The sequence below is a fragment of the Plectropomus leopardus genome, chromosome 22, assembly GCF_026936395.1.
Source record: "Plectropomus leopardus strain MGB_pleo_1.0 chromosome 22, ASM2693639v1, whole genome shotgun sequence".
Lineage (NCBI taxonomy): Eukaryota > Metazoa > Chordata > Actinopteri > Perciformes > Serranidae > Plectropomus > Plectropomus leopardus.
Window position 1 is genome coordinate 12,944,926 of NC_142197.1, and position 20,912 is coordinate 12,965,837.

Below are 20,912 nucleotides of genomic sequence, written 5' to 3' on the forward strand. Positions count from 1 at the left end.
ATATGTCCTGAAGATCTCCTGAGCGCTCACTCAACACTGCACTTCCTTTTGTCCTCAGCAATACGCCTGACAAGTGTGAACTCGATCAAATCGGTTGTCGAAAAAATCAAAGAACAGACATCATACCGGACTGACCGTGTGTGCTGCCATTTTATTTTGAAAAATAAATCACAAACTTGCTTAAAAAGGCCTTTTACTCTCCACACTATAAATCCTTAGACCCTCTCTGAAAAAAGTCTTTTAATCTTGCAAACCTTTTTATCACGGCGATGATTGCTTAAAAACTCTCACCACTTACTTCACTGAACACCATTAAAACACATCCTGTCAACACGACACCCACACTCCAATTAAACATCTTACACAGTTGGATCTCACATTGTTTATTTTAAGTATTAAAAAAATATTATAAACATTCATGACTGAATTTATGTGCAGAACATTTTCCAAGAGCAGTTCAGGGCAATACGGTTTTGCTTAAAATATTTTGGACAGAACTTTGTTTTTTTGAGAAGAAAATTGGGCTAAGAGCAATAGTTGTGGCTTAGATCATCTCATATACATATAGTGTGGTGATTGGCTCGAGTAAATGTGAAAAATTTAATGCACAGATTTGGAAGGTATCTTCAAATAGTTGTTGAATTACGTCTTGTTATTTTACAAGAATGCAGATTCATTGCAGGAGGACTAAAAAGTTTCACTTGTGATGTGTTGCATTAATATTATGTGAAAAAGCAGCAGAACGTGATTACTTCATTTCAAAAAGCTCCTTCATGTGTTTTACTCATTAGAACACTGGCATCCGAAAACATTTACGTAAATGATTTTAAAATGATGTATGGCAAATATGTGTGGATTTCGAAATACTCAGTTGAATAAGTGTGAATATCAACAGCAGTTTGGATTTGATACCATCACACGCTGCGAGAAAGGAGGATCAGAAAGGAGGAGCAAAGATGGAGAGGAGAAGACACAAGACAAGACGAGAAGAGTGCAAAACTGACAAAATGAGGAGAAGAAAAGCGAGTAAAGAGGTCAGGGCAAGAGTTATAAATCTGTTTTGGAAAGGGGGGCAGTAGGAGGATAATAAAATGAAAGAAAAGAAGCAGAAATGTTTTTATGGCAGGGAGAAAAGGAGGGAAAGCAAAGAGGAGAAGAGGAGAAAGACAGCTGTCCAACAACAACTGAGTCGAGCCAAAGAAACTGCGTGATATCCCGAAGAAATTATATTACCTCCTCTCCCGTCTCCCTCACTCCTTCCGCTCATCCATCAATCTTTCAGACCACGGTATATATTGAATGTATAGCCACTTACGTTATGTCCTCCTCCCCTGCATTCATGCAGGGTTCTCCTTCACCTTACACACTCATTTAACGGTCATTATGTTTTACCAGACAAGAGCTATGCGTTTAAAAATCTGTTGCAAACGTTCTGACACTTGAAACAGCGAGACACTGATTTCTGTTTATTTGCAAGGTTGTTATGGAGATTTTAATGTTAATGATGCTTTAAAAGAGCCATTTATTACTAAAGAAAACACTGAAGCGTCACAATGAAAAGACCCTGCTGTGGAGAAAGAGAGGCGGCGATGCACTTGACAATTCTTTTGGCGATGCAAATGGTCAAAGCTTCCAGCAGCAGGCAACAAAGTGAGTCCCATTACTTTTGTGTGCTTCAGTAGGGAAATAATATATGATATTTTAGTTGTTGTCTCTGTGCGGGGGAGGCCGCCTCAGGCTGTGACAAATCAGGTATTGGGTATGATTCATAGAAAAAAGCCAAAATCTATTCGGATGTACTGGAACGGGATCTTCTATGTGCCAGGAAAATGAAGCTTTTAGTGGATTTAGCATCTAGAATGAGGACAAATTGATCCTGTTTACACACAAAAGCTGTGCTGTGCGCCACATGTACAATTAGACTATAAAGAGAGTCTGCAGAAACACCAAGTTGCTGCGCTGTCTTCAGCCTCCTGCAGTGAGAGCCTTGGCTGATGCCTCAAGGTGAACACTATAAATTCAATTTATTTCTCCTTTGCTGCTCTGCTTCTTTGTTTTATCTCCCACCCAGCCTCCCTCTAAGCCTCAAAACTCTCCCTGCACCCATTCTGCCATCCCTCCCTTCATTCCTGCCGTCCCTCCTTCACTCCATCCCTGGCGCTGACATCTCTCCCTCCTTTTACCCTTTTTTATCTCTTACTCTTTGCATCCTTCCTGCCTCTTTCCATCCATCTCTCCGTTCTGAACCGACATTTGTCTGGAAATGTCATTACCGTACTGTCTGTGTCTTCACTGTTGTCAGCATGTAATGAAACTAATTAATGGTGTGCGTTTATGTGTGTCTTTGCGTCCCTCTGTTTGTGTGCATGCAGCAGAGCTCTGATTAGACCCAAAAAGTCAGGTATGAGTCTGACCCATGGCAGTTGTTTTTGACCTAAGCGTGACTGAAAACCTGATCTTCTACTGTAAAGAAAACAAATGTATATTTACATATTATAATATATTTTCTTAATATTAAATAATTTCTAACCATATACAACCTATGGACTGACGTGTCTCCTAGCACAACTTCTTCTTCTCTTTCCTCTGTTATTTAAATAGTCCCTTGTCTTACGCACTACAGGTTCGGCAGTACCCTTCAGTGCATCTTGCATGCATGGCGGTCCGTGGCGATGCAGTGCACAGATGACGCTGCGTGTTATGCACATCTCTCCCACTGCTGGGGAGGCAGAAGCAAACACTGACAACCAAGTCTTTTGCACACACTCTCTTGCCTGGTTCTCTGTTATATTGCTCTGTTGTTCCATCAGAGTCACAGTTCCCTACTCCTTTTTTCTCTTTCCCTCTTGATTCAGTCCACATTTAATTTTTGCCACCCGTTACGCTATGTTCACAAACATCTGAATTTAGAGAGGGGATACAAAATGAGGAAAAAAGGGACACACATACAAGATTAACCCTCCCCCAACAATGTTGACAGCTATTGCCACATGGATTTTAATGCTGTGGGAAACACAGCAGTCCATAGAAACTCCTGCCATTTATGCAGAAGAACTGCCAGTTTTAGAAAACAAAAATTACAAAATCTTAAAAAAAAAAACACTGGAAAATTGGCAAGAACATAACCGATTCAAACCCGAATCAATAATGACAACTTATACCCAGGCCTGGCCCGAACACGGAGGATCGGGTTGGGCCCAATCGGTCACACCAGGCAGAGCTCTAGCAAGCAGTCAAAGATCATATTTTCGGTAGTGGAATGTAACTAAGTACATTTACTCAAATATTGTACTTAAGTACAAATTTGAGGTACTTCACTATATTATCAGACAGTTTTATTTAGTTTACAGATTAAGATTTTTGCATCAAAAACCTGATAAACATAAACAAGTCTTGTTCTCTTTTTTTTGAGGAGTGGGAGTTGTTGTTTGATTGCTATTTTTTTTAGATTTTTCTGCATTGGATACTTTTACTTTTAATACTTTAAATACATTTTTTTACATAAGTAACTTTTTCAATGCGGGACTTTTACCTGTAACAGAGTATTTTCACAGTGTAGTAATTGTATTTCACTTAAGTGAAGGATCTGCATACTTCCTTCACCAGTGCTCATTATAAATGGGATGACAGCTCCGCTCCTCACAGCTGGAAAGCCATCGCTGACAATAAGACTGCGTGTGTAAAAAGATACACACACACACACACACACACACACACACACACACACACACACACACACACACACACACACATACACACGGCAGCTGTCCTATCACTAACACAAGAAGTGTATGTTGCCTTCAGAAAAAGACACACACACACATACACACAGTCACTTACAAAACCAGATGAGACAGCATGACTGCTTAGAAGCTTTCACTCCCAGAGGGATGCTTGGAGATGTATACCTACACACACACACACACACACACACACACACACACAGACACACACACATAAAAATACATCCTCCCACACAAACGCATGTACACCTGTTTGGTGCGCTGCCATAAACCAGAGACGAGCACTTTGATCCCCTAGCAATAAGATTAATCCACAGTGTGCCAAAGCAAGTCTGTGTGTGTATTTGTTGTGTGTGTATGACAGACATGTTGAGGGCTTAGCATGACAAAAAGGGGCACGCCGTTTGACACTTATTCTTACAAGCTCAAATGAGGGCGCCTCGCTCTCCGTCTCCGTCTTTTCTCTCCATTTTTCTCGCGCTCTCTGTACTTGCCTTTCTTGCCCTCTTCTCTCTGACTCTGGCTGTCTTCCTCTTTACATTTTTGTTTTTTCCTTCTCCCTTGTGAGAGACCGAGGGAGAGATTGAATCGGGAAAATAGAGGCAATAAAAGATGCGCTGCAGTTAGAAGTTGTATTCAAATAACAGGGTTTTTCGGGAAGTCTCTGAAGCCTTGCAAACCAGTGATCTTCAGCTGAATATGCAGCAGAGAAAAAAAGAGAAAGCCTCCTTTTATGATGCTGACTCTTCTGTATTGTAATTTCTATTCTTATTGCCATATTTTATGTGTAATCTGTTCATGTATTGCAGAGCTCTCACACCAATTAAGTACACTGAATTGAGCTGAATAAGAAAAGAAGGGGATTTAAAACAAGCAGAGAACAAGAGCAAAAATGTTCAGAAAGATGGAAGAGACCCAAAAACATCACAATAAAAAGAAACAAGTGGCAAGAAAAAAACAGATAAAGGGAAAAAGGATGCGGCAGAACCTAAACTTGCCTGTTTTCCTCAGTTGATTACAGGTTGTGAGTGCCAGGCCATCAAACAGATCATTAAACAGCAATTAAAGACAGAGAGGGAGCAATGAAGAGGGAAAACATATCAAAAAGTAGAAAACAAAACATGCTTTTTTTCTTTCGAAGCCTCTGATTGTATGTTAGGAGTGCCAAACGATTGCATTTCTATTCTGGAAATAATAAAAGTAGACAGACAGGCAGAGGAGAACAAGACAGACTAGTGACAGACCGGCTTGTTTTAACATTTCTCTGTGAAAAGAGAAAGACATCAACTGGAGAAAAAAAAGACAAATTTATAACCTGATGGCTTTGACATCAACAGCATAATCACGGTTATAAATTGCTGCACAACTACAATGTACACAATGTATTTCCATTTTAAAACTTAATCCTCCTTAATGGGAAAGTTGGCTCACAGCGAGACATTCAAGTCAGTCGATACACGCAGTGAACAAAGAAACTGAGCACATTAATGTACAAAAAGAAATAATACAACAATAGATTATGTTTCATTAAAACGCTGAAAATGAAGTCAATCATTAGGCTTTTATTTTGCTCATTTAAGGGCAAATGTAGCTGTTAAGGATAAAGAAAATAGTTGTGACAGTTGCAGTATGTAAAAAAAAATCTATATTGTATTAACTATTTAGTTTAGTGATAGCTGGACTTATTATATCTCAGTGATACTGTGTTCAACAAAATACATGCAAACATATTTATTAATTGTTCACTGTTATTAACATATTTCAGCTTTCAGAGTCTGCTAAATGATTTTCATATTGTATGAAAATAAATGGAAAGGTCAGTAAACAGTCAGTTGAAACAAATTCAAAATAACACAATAGAACAGTTTAAAAAATGATGACTTGCAGCTGAAACAGACGTGGCAAATAAATCATGACGTACATGAATCATGTGGCTTCAGTGTCTGCTGAAGCTTCTGCTCCACTGAGGAAACGAAAAAAAGTGGCAGACAAAAACTTCACATCTGTTTAGACCAATGTGGAGTCTGTAATCTTCCTCAAATGAATACACAAAACAAACATTAATACCATTTTTCCACTATGTTTGCTACATTGTCCCTTCATTTTCATTTCAGTGTGTTAATAGCACGCACACATCCCGAAAGCAAAAAAGTGACGCGTAACACAATAGCGTCGGCCTCTCTAGTGTGACATATAACATACATGATGGTAGCACTCGAGGATAAAGAGCTCCTGGACCTCTTTGTTTTCTCAATTTTGCGGACATTTTCAGCCACTGTTCTTCTTCTTCTTCTTTGAGTTAGGTGTTAACTGCATCTAGCTGCTTTTTAAATCTCCTGCAGTCAGTCACACACATAACACATTGTCAAAATGTCGTACCTGTCCCATTTTGCCAGCTGTCCCTTTTACACATGCGTTGATTCGGCACTGTTACTACCTCAACTGTTTGTTTAAAAGACGGGAAAACTCTGTCTACTCATTTTGCTGTTGTACCTTTTACACAGAATGGCGAGCTGGAATAATGTTGCTACACTCCTGCCTTAAACAGGCAGTGCTAAAGTTTTATCTCAGTGTGTCTCTCATTAAATTCATGTGACAGTTGTGGATGGAAATACTCATTAATTCACATTTTCTTTTGCTGATTAACTGGAAATCTGTTAAACCTGTTTAAAATTGAGCTACATTTGACAGAAAATCTGGCAGTTGAGAGTGGCAATAGGCTGTCAATCTTACAAAGTTTTGGACAGTCTTCTCTCAAAGGCACTCACATTGTTGAGTTTGGATGCTGATGGAAACATGACGCCTGTGCTTGAGTAAACTGAAGAAGTTGTGACGTTGCTTCTCAGTCACTTTGTTTACTTCAAACACTTCTGAACAGGCAGCAGAGTAAAGCCATACAGCAGGGAGCATCTATACATACAGAAGATCAACAGAAACACATTTGTCAATCTCACACTGTCAAAAAAAGTAAAAAATGTTTTTAAAGATCGTCTTTCATAGACATTTGGGAGTCGCAGGTGTCCGTTACTGTGACTGGTTAGTGTTACAGGAGTGAGTCTGTGCTGACAGATTGTAGGCAGATGTCTTGGTCTCCGTAGCAAAGCGTAGAAATGGATTTACTGTAAAGAACCACAGTGAAGACAAAGCTGCATCTTTAGTCACACTTCTCCCTCGATGTGTGTGTGTGTGTGTGTGTTGTGTGTGTGCGCGTGTGTGTGTGGTCCCATGGAAAGTGCAAACTCCCGCGGACCGTGCATAATGCATTTATACACCTTTCTTATTAGTCACAGTGTGTGTTTTTAAATGTGTCTGAGAGACGGAGAAAGAGAGAGGTGAGGGAGTGTGAGTGTTTTTTAAGAGAAAAAAGGAGAGCGAGAAAAAGAGGAAATGTGTCAGGAACAGATCCTCATTCTGTCATGCCGTAGTCCCACCTGCCCTCATCTCTCTCTCTCTCTCTCTTACCGCCTTTGTCTCTCAGCCTCCTGTTACCATTACTCCTCCCCTCCCTCTCTCTCTCTCTCCATCCCTCTCCCGCTCTCCCCCTTCACGTCTCTTTGATTTGTTTTCCCTCCAAATCCTCCAGTTATTTTATTCCCTTCCCTGTCAATGCTGTTTCTTTCTGTGTGTGTGTGTGTGTGTTAGTGTGTGTAAGCCTTTCTCGCTGTCTTTCTTTAAGCCTCTCTGATGTACAACAGCTCCTTGAGGGGAGCTTTTCTCTCTCTCTCAAACACACACACACACACACACACACACACTTATCCTATGCACCAGCTTTAACCTATTTTCCTAACACTCTCTTTCTCTCTCTCTCTTTTTCCGATTCTTTCTGATGGTCTCTCGTCCCGTCTTCTCCCTCCATACTAAATCATTCATATCCAGTGTCTCTGACCCACTTCCACTATGGTTTAAGACACACACACACACAGCTTTCAAAAAGATTTTGCCCAAAATCCCGCTGTTTTCAGTGTGTTATTGTACATTATGCAGTGGGCTACTTTAATCTAAGCAGTGTCAGTCAAAGATAAAACAAAGTTTCTCTCAAATCAGGACCTGGCTGCTGTCCTGACAGTATGCTAATCACTCAGCCATTTTCTTACACTCTTTAATAAACAAGTTTCCAGATCGGTAAACACATTTTGGTTTTTGGCGTTGAATAAAAGCCTTTGGGGCATTCTTGACTATAATTCCTGATAATCATTTTATCATTATTCTGCATTTTCAACATCCTGTTATCCCTTTGATGTGTTTGGCTTAATGTAGCCCCTGAGAGTCATTTCAAAGTTTTTGAATGCACATAACAACTGCGGTAGGTGTCGATCATTTTCTCTAACAACTTCTGTTATAATCTAGTGAAGTGAAACTTTCTGTTGGCGCGTTTTTGCAGGATAGAGAGAGACAGAGCAGCAGTAAATGGTTTACTATAAACCAAAGCTTTATTGGCTGTCTTGGCTTTGATGCTGCACACATGGCAGGCCAGCAACCAACAAATGTTTCATAAAACCTGCTCTGATGTGTGCATTCATTGCCCTGCGTTTTCTCTTGTAGGGCCATAAACTAGTAAGCGTGTGTTTGTGTATACTCACTTTAAAGGTACTATAGAGTCCATGTCAGATGTATATATATGATGTATAAATGTATAGCTGTCAGTGAGCGTTAAAAGGTGTATAAAACTTAAAAGAGAGGCCCCCAGCTTTGTTTTTTCTCGCTCTTTTTCTTGCTTCTGACTTTTTTCTTTCTCTCTCCTCAATATTTTGAGCTGTGAGGCAAAGCACTAGTTCACACCTCAATCGTGTGTGTGTGTGTGAGAGAGAGAGTGAGAAAGAGACAGAGAGAGTCAACTCGGAGCAGATGAGAATAGGAGGCCCAGCGCTCGCTGGCTGTCTGCCCCAGGACAGAAGCTGTCAGCTGGGAGAGAAATACTACTCTGCAGGGCCCCACTCTGGAGACTCTGAAACCAAACTAGTAGCTCTGTATGTGTGTGAGTGCATGTGTGTGTGTCTGTGTGTGTGCACGTGCGTGGGCGTGTGTCAGAGAGAGAGGGGGAGACAGAAGGAGGAATTAGAAATGGATTTAATTCTACATCCACGCGTACAAGTACATTATGCACAGTCATGAACACCCGAGCCAGTCATAGAGGTGTGTGTGTCCGTGTTTGGTTGTGTGTATGTGTGTGAGCTCTGTCAACCAAAGCCACCTGATTATCCAGCAAAAAAAAAAAAACGACAGAAAGGAAAAGACAGAGAGGGTTTAAGAAGATGAGAGTAAAGAGGAAAAGTTTCTCTCTTGAGCAAAGACTTCTTCCATCCATCTTTCTATGGTTCTTCTGTGTGCGTGCGTGCGTGCGCACGTGCGTGTGTGCGTGCATACGTGCGTGTGTGGGTGCCTCCAGGCAGCATTAGCTGCCACTGAGAGCCAGCTGTGCCCTCCTGTATCTCTTTTCTCTCATCTCCTCTTCACTCTCTTTTTGTTTTATACCAACAATTTTTCTCAAAATTCAGTTATTCAAAATCCTCATTTTTAATTCATTTCAGTTCAGCTTGCTAAGTATGAGCCAATATCTACAAAATGTTCCTAACAGTGGAACACATTATTATCAGCTGCAGAATGCGCACACATCAAGCTTACATTGTACTCGGCATTTACTGTACACAAACTCACTCTGCTCGCTTACACATCGTCAGTGTTCATCAGGTGTATTGCGTGTTTTTAAATGACTCTTACCTTCCCCCAGGCGACACAGCTGAGGCTGATCTGACCTCAGCTTGTATCCAGATGGCCACATCCCTAACTCCCCAAGCCACATCTATCGTTAGCTTCATGACTACCACTCTGAAACATAATTTATTGCCTGGGCAGACTGGCACTTCAAAATAGAAATAAATGTGCTATTAAATCAAAACAAAGAAGTGCAATGTATTGAGACTGTTGTGCTGTATTTCAGCTGCCAAATAAAAACTGAAAATATAATAGATAATAAAAATTAAACAAAAACTGCCTGCTTTAAGGCTGACTTCAGTCCTGGGCAGAAATAGGCAGATTTTGCTTTGTTTCTTTGTTTTAAAACTCATTCAGTCTACTTTTGTTTAAAGTAAACCAAAGCACATAGCACTCATGATTACAGTAAATATGATCATCACATTTTTCTTAATCCCCTTTTGCCCACCAAATGAATCTGCTCATTTCACTCACCTCAAGATTTATTCAGTTTTTTAAAATTGCTCAATGAGGGTGGAGAAAGTTTTAGAAAAAACTCCTCCTACATGTAGAGTGTAGAGTTATAAAATCTGAACAATTCTTACATGTGGTTCTCTAAAGCCCAGCATGTAGAGGAAAACCTCCCCTCGCAGAAATGAGGCCGAGCTTGACACGCACGGCGTCCTACAGGGGTTAAAGAGTAAACTCTGGCGTCCTACAAGCAGTCTCCTGTGTAACCAGAGCAGACAGTGTCACAGAAAACAATGGAGAGCTGCTTTGTTCAGTCGGAAACAGAGAGCAGAGAGAGGGGATTATTTCTAAAATAGCTCTGTGTTTGTCTTAGACGGAGACTGGCCAATGTCACACTGGACTGAATCTACTCTACACACACACGGGGACACACACACTCCACTCACACACACACACATGCACTGGAGAAAGCCCTGAATACACACAGACAACTTGTGAACATTCACACACACTGAAATACATATAAGTACAACCTTTTGAGTGGATGCATACCTACAGAAAGACATGCTGTCATGAACACACACACACACGCACACTGTAGATTATGGTAGAGGGTGACAGCATGAAAGAGATAACGCAGCACACACGGGAAGCTGCTTTGGTGTGTTTGTGTGTATGTGTGTGTGTGTAGAAATATGTGAGTGATCTAAGACCAGGCATTAGTGTTTCTGATAAAGTGAGGGGCCTTAAGTGGTTTTAGGAGGGAGAGAGAGAGAGAGAGAGGAAGGAGAGAGCCCCCGTGTGTGTGTGTGTGTGTGTGTGTGTGTGTGTGTGTGTGTGTGTGTGTGTGTGTGTGTGTGTGTGTGTGTGTGTGTGTGTGTGCATGCTGGGGTTGGGGTCAGGTGCCTGGTGCGTTTGTGTGTATCTGCTTACTGTCTGCCTTGTCGCCACGGCGATGACATCATGGCACACGACCGCCGAACGACGGAAAGAATGCCTCCTGTCTTCTTTACAGACGCAGAGAGAGAAGAGGTGGAGAGATAGAGCGAGTGACAAAGGACTGGGAGAGGTGAAGGGAAGGAGATGAGAAATGCAGGGTGGGCAAGAGACACTGATAGTGAATAGGTGAAAGAGAGCCTGAAAGGAAGTGAGAAGAGAGTAAAGTGTAAATGGAAACTTGTTAAATTTTGAATAACCTGTGAAATGTTCATATAAACATGTGACTGCTTTACCATTCACCATCATTACTGTATGAAACATGAAAATCTCTCAGCCTGTTGCCAGTTTACTGTATGCTTTTACAGTGTTTTATGACAACACTGACGTAAGTCAGGGTGTCCTTGTGCACAGAAAGTGATTTGACATTTTCAGCGGCAGCATTAGAGGTTTGTTTACACCCAATGCCAATGTTCAAAGCTAATGTAGAAAGTAATAAAGAAATAAAGTGTTCCTTTTGTAAAGTCAGGCAGAAAGTAAAGGTTTGGAGGAAGTTGGAGTGGCAGATAGCGTGCATCATGAGAAACTGATGCTGCCTTTCATTCAAAGATGAAAATACCGACTTCCAAGTCTTCCAGGTGCACAACATCAAACATAAAAAAACATAACAGACAGTGACAAACTGGTGTTTCTGTGGCTAGTCCATGAACAGTTGCACCGTCAGTGTGGCGTACGGCATTTTTATACTTTGAAATGTATTAAAACATGTCATTCACTAGCCTATGTGCTAATAGCTAGGCTAATGTATTTTAGTACTTCAGTATACTGTGATATGCTGCAATTGTTGTGTTTTGTGAAACTGCTGAAGTCGGGGTTCATGGATTCGCCCTGGATTCCTGTTGTGGGAGGTCAGTCTCGTCGCTTGATGGTGTTGCTCTCTGTGTGGTTAGTGTTGGAGTCTGTCCTGAGTTGCAGCTTGTTTGATGTAAATTTGCGCAATGCCAGGAAAATGCTGATTTATTATTGACCGTCTTTGCTAGGATAAGTATTAGGCATGACTTATGAAAGACTAGGTACCCGGACATACAAAATGTTGACTGTTTACTTTAATGTTTAACATTTCGAACGTGGAAGAGGCAATGCTAGTTAACCAGCTGCAGTGCTTTTCTTTTACCCACCACACAAACGTGTGTCCAAAAGAAGGGGGGCTAATTCTCACTTTTCCTACAAGTCGTGAAGACAGAAGCCAGCTTTTTCAGTTGTGTTTTCTAAATTTTCCTTTTGGTCAGGTTCCTTATTTTTGACATGGATACACAGATGTTTCAGACAATGTTTGATCATGGTAGTTGATCTCAAAAGCATGAAAAAAGTAAAGGACGTTTATAAGTAAAAATATGTATGTACCCTGTACAAAAATGTTAGCTTTTTTGTGCACCATATCCACAGTCTTTTTAAACCCTAAACAACTGTTTTAGCTGCCCAATTGTACCTAGGCCTATATGTTAATCTGGTCTTTTGCATCCAGCATCCAGAATCAAAGTTGTTTTTCACTTTTGAGCAATATTCAACTTTCTTGTCACACAATCTTGTATTTTTTTATGGAGCTCATACTAACTAACAGCGGATGCCTTGGCGTAACAAACAGATTGACAAGGAATCTCAGGGATGTGTGGTGCAAAAATGCCACAACAAAAGGTTTTGCCACAACAATAAAACATGAAGATCTGACAGATACCTCTTAAATAAGATTTTACTCTTTGCTCACTGTTAGTATACCTTCCTTTATCCTACTGTGCCCTCAATATTGCTGCAGAAAGGAAAGACTTAAAAGGAAAATTACAGATCTAAGGCTGCGCATCCACCGGGAACCTTTCCTCCTCACAGTGCTGGCTGTACTGTCTTTGTTATTTTCAGAGCTGAGGACACACTGCCAGCAGAGCTGAGAGCATGCTATGTTTTTAAGTGCCCTCTGACAGTAGAATTATCTAAAGATTTAGCAAAAGAGAGCTGCACTTGAAACAGATTTTAATGATCAGATAGTAACAGCGGTAGCCACAACCAGCACTTGTTATAAGCACGTGTTTAGTTCTGCAAGCTGAGAAGGCCAAGCAGAGAGTGTTTCAAGTGTGTGTGTTTGTGTGTGTGTGTGTGTTAGACCAAGATGAAGGGGAGAGCCATAGAGAGGCCCAGAATGAGACGAGTGCATCTGGAATAAATATCATTTTATCACCCTGGTTTATAAGCGCCATGTGCTGGCAGGTAATTCTCAGATATGGTATAAAACTAGACGCACTGTTAGCTTTAACAAGACTAATGTTCCATTAGCCTTCCTGTGAATGTATGTGTAAATGTGTGTGTGTGTGTGTGTGTGTGAGAGAGAGAGAGAGAGTGAGTGTTACTGGTACACACAATGTACCAGTGTTTATGTGAAAATGAAAGGGAAAGTCTGTGACATTGTTCCAGTGTATCACAATCTGGAAAAAAGGGACACTTTTCACATTTTTTTAAACCATTGAACTCTGAGTATATTGGTTTGATTTCTTTCAAAAGGAAAAAGTCACTGAGCAACTTGTCAAGAAATGTTCGGCAATATGCAAGAAGTAATTTGGGAAAAAAAAATTAAAGCTAGTGAAAAATCTCTAAATCGGCGCTATATTTATAATTAATATTTATATCGTTCTTTTAGTTAATTATTATAATTTTTTGTTTATTTTACTTTGCTGTTTGTTTGGTTGGTTGGTTGGTTTTCTTTGTGCACAAATTTTCAGGTAATTATTCTTTACATTTTACTGATTTCTTGCTAAGTTTAGGGTCATTGCTTCTTAAGTTACTTATTATCTTCTTCCCATGTTTTAAAAAAAGTAAAGCCAGTTGCCCATGTTTCCAAGGGGTTAAATCGCAAATACTGTGATAAAGAAAAGGAGCATTATAGATCCTCAAAAAGACCTGGTTGGTGCATGTTAAAACATATAGTATTATATCATATAATGCAAGATTACAGTATCATTTAAGAGGACTTATTGTGCTTTTCCATATTTGCTTTCATATTTATAATGTTATAGAATCAGAAGTTCTTATGAAATATGGCAAAAGTTTCAAATAATGTGGTAAACGAACATAAAATTAATCTCTGAGCAGAAACCTCAGACTTCAGACCGTTCTGAATGAAGCTAACCTCAGCTTGTGATATATTTTTTTATATGGTCATCTGCTCCAGGCACGCTACTGCAAGTGTTTACAGTACGTAGCCTACACTGCAACACATAGCTAATATGCTAACATCAGTGAAAAACGTAATCTTGATTTTGGTTTTAAAAGATTTTATCTGTCATTTTTAGCAGTAGATAAAGCTGCTATACTCCTTTACAGTCATTCCCTGGCTCCAAGTGCACTGCTACATGTAGCCACATGCTACCATCAGGAAAACATGTAATGTTGGTTGCTGATGTTGTAAATTTTTCCCAGATTTCGTATCATATTCCTGCTGTTGTGAAGAAGCTTTTATTGATAGTTTTTCAAGGTAGAAATTTATATTTCTTATTCTCTGTTACAGTCATTCCCTGACTGCAATGATGCTGCAGAAATGCAGAGACACAGAAAACCCCAAAATGTTGACCAATCAGAGCAGACTGGGCTTTTCCCAGGAGGGGGGCTTAAAGAGACAGGCGAATGTCTCATACAGAGGGTGAATACAGGTGTTTAGCACAGACAGTATGAGGAAAATAAAGCAGGTAAACATGTTCTAGTAGAAGCCCAAAATAAGCACGAACATTAAAATGAAAATAATAGGTCTCCTTCAAGATCACAACATGTTGCTTTAATATTCACAAAACTGAAAAGACTTTGAATGGTGTGACAGTGAACAGACTTGCCCGAGGAGTCAATCTACCAACCCCAGTCTCATCCCCCTCTGCCCCTGACAGGATTGCTTCAGTCTAGATGCATGATGGGACACTTGTACACTGACAGTGTGGTCAGTGAGGTTGACCAAAGAATCTGTGGGTCTTCACAGAGTCCAAACATGTAATCTGTCTTCATTTAGACACTCTCATCACTGCATTCCTCACTGCACCACTGTATCTGTGTGTGAGTCTGTTTGTGTGTGTGTGTGTGTGTGTGTGTGTGTGTATGTGTGTGAGACCATGTAATTGTATGTTGAGTAAAGAGAAAACATGAACAAAATATGGTATGTAAAAACTGTAAATCCTTGTCCGTGCAGATTTGCGTGTGTATCTGGATAATTGTATGTCTGCATGTGTATTTATCTTGATACATGATTATTAGACAAAGTGGTGGGGTGCATGAGAGGAAATGTGCCCTTCTTTGCTTTTTCTCTATTTATCACTCCATTTTTTAGTTGTCTATACCATTGTGATCTATAAATTTAGGCTTTATCTTTTCAAAGTCACTGCTGATTTATTACCTGACTGTAAAAATACAATTTATGCCAGAGGCAAGATTCAGAGAAAAGGACAGAGATGGAATTTATTATGGGTTTTTTTTTCTATACAAGTTTGCATCTTTGTGTGTGTTTACAAGCATGTGCCATTGTGTGTAGCCAATCTTGAGCGCTGTGGGATAGTGGAAAAAAACGTGATTTACATGATCTCTGGAAACGGACAAAATTCTGAGAATTCTAAGCCTTGGGTGTCCTCGGAGGCGGCGCAGGCCAGTCCTGTGGCTGATGGGATGGATGGGATGCGGTTTGTTGCTTCCCAAACCACATGGAATGCTATCTATCTGTCAGCCCGAGCATCGAGGCAGAGGGGAAGACATAGAGACAGACAAAAGGGCTGGAAAGACTGACAGGGACAAGAGAGTAATAAGGAAAATTATACTTATATATACAGAATATATATATATATATATGTGTGTGTGTGTGTGTGTGTGTGTGTGTGTATGTATGAAGCTATATAAAACAAAAGGTAGCTAAATAAAGTATGATCAATTGCTAGTTTGTTCTCGTAGACTGTATGAAGAGGAAATAAAAGAGAAAGAGTGAACCTTTGCCACAGAGCTCCACACCATAAACAAACTGGAAACATCTTGATTGCATGGTATGTGTCATACTTGACCACCAGGAAGATACATATTTTTGCAAAAATACACAATTTTATCCTCCTAAATCACAAAGTGGCGCCCCAATTAAGAGGACTTTCCTCCACTTGTTGACACACCATGGGTTCACCATAACATTAAAGTACACCCAAATTAGTAACTAGACATACAGATAGTTTTGGTCTCCTTTGTCCAGATTTTGAGAGATCCATCCTTTGGGTTTTCTGTCTCCACCCCAGTTAGTGGGAGGTGACTGGAATTTTGTTTGTGGTGCTCATAATGTTGTAAAAAGACATTTAAAAAAGTAACAGGAACATTTTGTGTCCTTGTCACTCTGGATAATCCACAGAAAATTTCACCAGATCTTAAGAAAAAGATGTTCAATAGTTGAAATGTTTTTCAATGCTGTGAGCACCACGCTCGTAGGTTAGGGCAGGAATGGAAAAATAAATCCAATACAATCCAAACTGTATGGCTAGATACCATGAGATGACAGTGGAAAAATTGTTTTTTTTTTTCTAATGTTGGTGAAACAGCACTTAATTGTTTCTCTTGAATAATGATGATTGAGCCAGAAAAAAGCTGAAACTGCATTCAGCCCATCATTTCTGTGTCCGAAAAGATGTGAAATTTAAGCCGTTCGCTCTCACTGCAATTAACGTGCAATATCACCAAGGCCCCAGTCTGATTTTTGGCATATCCAGATTGTAGTCTGATTAATTTAAGTAAGTGTGGATAACAAAAAACACATGAAATGAGATTTTTTGCAAATTGAATTCAAATCACATTTGGAGATGGTTTGAAATGCAATTAAAATCAGATTTTTACAGATGCGTCCCAGCCCAGACAATCTGTCTGTTGTGTACGGTGAGGCAGATCTTTTCCAGCTGAGCTGTGTGCACGATTCTGTCTTACCGACGTATATTGAACAGGAAGGTCAGAAAATTGGACACAATGGACACACCAAAGTTAATTTGATTTTCTATGTTTTCATGATATTGTAGGTTACAGCTGACAGCTGAAGCAGTAAATTTAGTCTGAACTTGCAGGTTCACAGACTTATGGGAGGCTTGAATAATGTTTAACAAAACCCTACCCATCAGTATGGGCTTTGAAAGGGGCAAGACACTTATTTGTCACAACATATCCATGGGAAACTGATTTGATGATTGAATTCTTCTCTTTGAAGTCCTTAATACTTACTTACTGAGGTAGCCAGGCTACCTGCAGGAAAAAACCTATGTCAGGAGTGCAATTGAAACCCATGCCTCTGTTGGGAGACCAGAAGTCCCTTTCATTCGGTTCACTCCAAAATGCTGTTGGATTGGTTTTGTTCCTGACTGTCAGTGTTTAACGCTTAATTTGGATGTTAATTCAATCTAATTCATGAAGTTAATTTTTAGTATTGCTCACAAGATGCATGATTGTTCTCTGTGCAGGCAAGAGGCGCTGCTGGCAGCCATCAGTGAGAAAGACGCCAACATTGCCCTGCTGGAGCTCTCCTCATCCAAGAAGAAGAAAACCCAGGAGGAGGTGGCAGCTCTGAAGAGGGAGAAGGACGGTTTGGTTCATCAGCTCAAACAGCAGGTAGGATTACTGTGCACTCACCACCACACCTACTTTCACATCCAAGTGGACAGCAGGAAAGCTTTTTGGTCGGGTATTTAAATAAGAGGAGCAGAGATGCAGAGGAAAAAGTGTTGAGAGGGGTAAAAAAACTAAAAAGAAGAAGGGAACACAGGTGAGGTGGCAATGATGAGGGGAGTAAAAAGAAAACAGGAGAGGCAGAGAGAAACTGAGTCCAGATGTGACCACAGTCCTCCGACCACTGAGGGTAAATTTAGGATTAACCTACCCCTCCCAGACTCACCACACACAAACACACACAGAGTTCAAATGCTCAACAAATCTCCGGTGACAACACTTTCATATGAATTTATATTTATTTAAATATTCTGTCCGCAGATACACACACGCACACAAACACGTCATTTCGCTGGTATGGATACACCTTCACAGAGCACACACAAACACACCGATATGTACACACTCAGCCAGGCCAAAAACAAGGATATAAACATGACCAAATGCCTCTGTGGTTGCACACAGAGGTCTATTCACACACTCCGAGACACACTCACACACAGTAAAGGTTCTCGTGGGTCTAGTGAATTAACCAACCCCTTAGTGGATAGGTCTACTGGGAGTTTGGTGAATTTTTTTTCTTCACCAGTCCCCTGTCTGTACGTGCTTCTTGTCAATTTCTGTCCATATCTTGTTTTTGTTTTTAACGTCATACATGCATGAGGCATTTATTTCATGCTCAAATTCAGGATAGCTTAGAGTGCAACAGCAGAATGTTATAGAGCTCAACATTTACAAATAATTTGATACATAATAAGAAAGTCAAAAGTCAGAGCTTCAGTGCTTAACTTTCCCCCTGCTGGCTGTACATGTACACCAATGAATGTTTATCACATCCATTAGCTTATTGACCGAATCACATTGATTTCATGCACAAGAACAAACACTTACAGATAGACAACTGGCGACTGATTTTAGGGCAGAATAATGTAAAATTGCAAACATTTTTTATTTCTGAAGCTGAACTCTGTTTTTCTCATGGCGTGGTGTGTGTGTCGCAACGGCGTCACAGCAGTAGGATTTTGTCTCTCTGTCAGCTGATATCATTCATTTCCACTGCAAAACATTCCAACATGAAATACAAAGGGACCCATTTAGAATGTTACAAACGCTCTATACTGTAACCGTAGCTGTTTTGACAAGAGTTAATGGGATGGTGTATTAAACCATTATCCCCCCACCTCTACATACATTTTTTTCTGCATGTGCTGCACCAATAGCCACACACACATATTACACCAACCACCAAATACACAGACCTACCTATTATCTCAAAAATCAAGCTGCAATTTAAGAGCTTTTTGTTCACTTTTATGTCCCTTGATTCACAAACTGTGAAACTAAACTGCCGTTCAAATAATGCTAAGAGAGTTGTCATCCTCAAAACCGCTCAAATAGATAAGATGTAGCAGTACTTTTGTTGCAAAAGATTTCCAGTTATTGAAAATTGCCAAAAATCCACTTAATGGATAGAATAAGCTCAAAGGGATTCAATAGGATAGACGGAACAAGAGAGGGAAAATCATGTGCAGGTGTGTGTGTGTGTGTGTGTGTGTGCCAAAGAATGTGTAAGAGAAAAGCATGAGGTGTCGGAGAGTTGCTGTGTCAAATGAAGTCATTATAACATGCATCACTCTGCTCTCTCTTCTTCCCTCATCCCTCCGTCTCTCTCCGTCCTATTTGAAGTCATTTGTGACACCTCAGGGTCTCGAGGGTGGTTACTGACAACATAGAGACTCTACTGTCTGCTGCTGTGTGTGTGTGTGTGTGTGTGTGTGTGTGTGTGTGTGTGTGTGTGTGTGTGTGTGTGTGAGAGCGCTTTTTCTCCCTTCTTCGCGTCTCTCTTTCTCTCTATGGTGTCATAATTTTCAGTCCTTCAGTGATGGATCACAGTTGAGACTTCCTCAATATTCCTGTGTGTGTGTGTGTGTGTGTGTGTGTGTGTGTGTGTGTGTGTGTGTGTGTGTGTGTGTGTGTGTGTGTGTGTGTGTGTGTGTGTGTGTGTGTGTGTGTGTGTGTGTGCATGCCTGCGTGCGTGTACGTGTGTGTGTGTGTGTGTGTGTGTGCGTGCGTGCATGCGCTCATGTGTGTGTTTGCAGTGTAACCATCAGGCAAGCTGTGAATGGCGTGGTATTTTTAGCTTGCTCCTTTAGAGTGACACATGCACACACTTTGCCACTGATAACCTGACTGACAGATGGACAGACACAGAGTTGCAGTTTGACGTTATAAGTGAGCATAAACTTCTGGTTGTCATAAAGGAATGACTTTTTGAGTGTGCACACAGATGCTTAACTAACAACACTGATAAAATATGGCCACGCCGCTTGACTATGCAGAGCGCTTGTATGCTGTCTGTGGTTCTGAACAACATAGCAGCAGTATACTATGTGTCACAGCGGCTGTTTATCTTTCAGATGATTATTTTTCCTTTCTAGATTGGCAATGAGGGAATAAAACAGAACTTGGACGTTCAACACTGGCATGGAAGCCAAGCGATGTAATAATGTGGAAGGGGATGCAGCAAAACACATTTTAGCCACCTAAAAAAATCGATAGGTCTATCAGTTTAATTGTGAACTATATTTGAATATTCACTCCTCTTTTCCTCACACAACAGCTGATGAAGGTGGTAGAGCAGCAACTCCACCGATCAGTTTTTCTCAGTGGAGTCTGGTGTTTTTATATAACAGCTTCAAGTCTCTGTCGGTAAGGACTGTTGTACGGCATGTTAAAACAGTGAAGATACTCTAAATATTGCATCAAATTAAACAGATATAAACTTTTTAAGTGGCTTAAAACTAATCAATGAAGTCAGAGTTTGCTCTACACTATTTGATTACATCTATGTGATGCGGCGGTGCTCTAGTTTTCTAGTAACTTTTCTGAGTACATTTACATTAATATAAAGTATACTGATGACTTTGCCAAGATAACCACATTTAGTCAGAAGAGATTAATAAATAGATGCAAGAGAGAGAAGTGCATGTGCAGTACTTAGACTACATACATAAAACACACCTGTGTGTGTCAAAGAATATATGTGTCCCTAAAAGTGCCTCCCACGTTTTGCCCTTTGACCTCCAGCTGCAGTGTAGGCAGGAGGCAGTAGATCAGGGTGACCTCAGCTCTCTTCACTCTTCTTCTCCTCCTCTCTTTCTCACAGTCTCCTTCCTCCTTCACTTGTATTCTCATTGTATTTTTTTTTCCTCAGCAGTATGCAGTATGTGGAGAGACTAAAACCATTAGACAAAGAGAGAGAGAAGGTGAAGAATGTGTGAAAACAGAGTGATATACCACCATCTGCCCCTGCAAGAGACACATGTGGTTCACATTTACAGGTGGTGTATGTGTGGCCGTGGCCTT

At 40.4% G+C, this 20,912-nt stretch overlaps 1 protein-coding gene across 8 annotated transcripts in view; it reads left to right on the plus strand.

Moving 5' to 3' along the window:
- The window catches only part of LOC121961587 (ELKS/Rab6-interacting/CAST family member 1-like), a 156,600-nt gene that overhangs the window by 94,721 nt on the left and 40,967 nt on the right, over positions 1–20,912 (plus strand). For all 8 annotated transcript variants that reach the window (XR_015775584.1, XR_015775585.1, XR_015775586.1 and 5 more), the window contains one exon: positions 17,342–17,489. Coding sequence is in view for 5 of the 8 variants with exons in the window: in XM_088072970.1 (XP_087929096.1) it covers positions 17,342–17,489 (148 nt within the window). In the remaining 3 variants the exon portion in view is untranslated. The remainder of the gene's footprint in view (positions 1–17,341; positions 17,490–20,912) is intronic.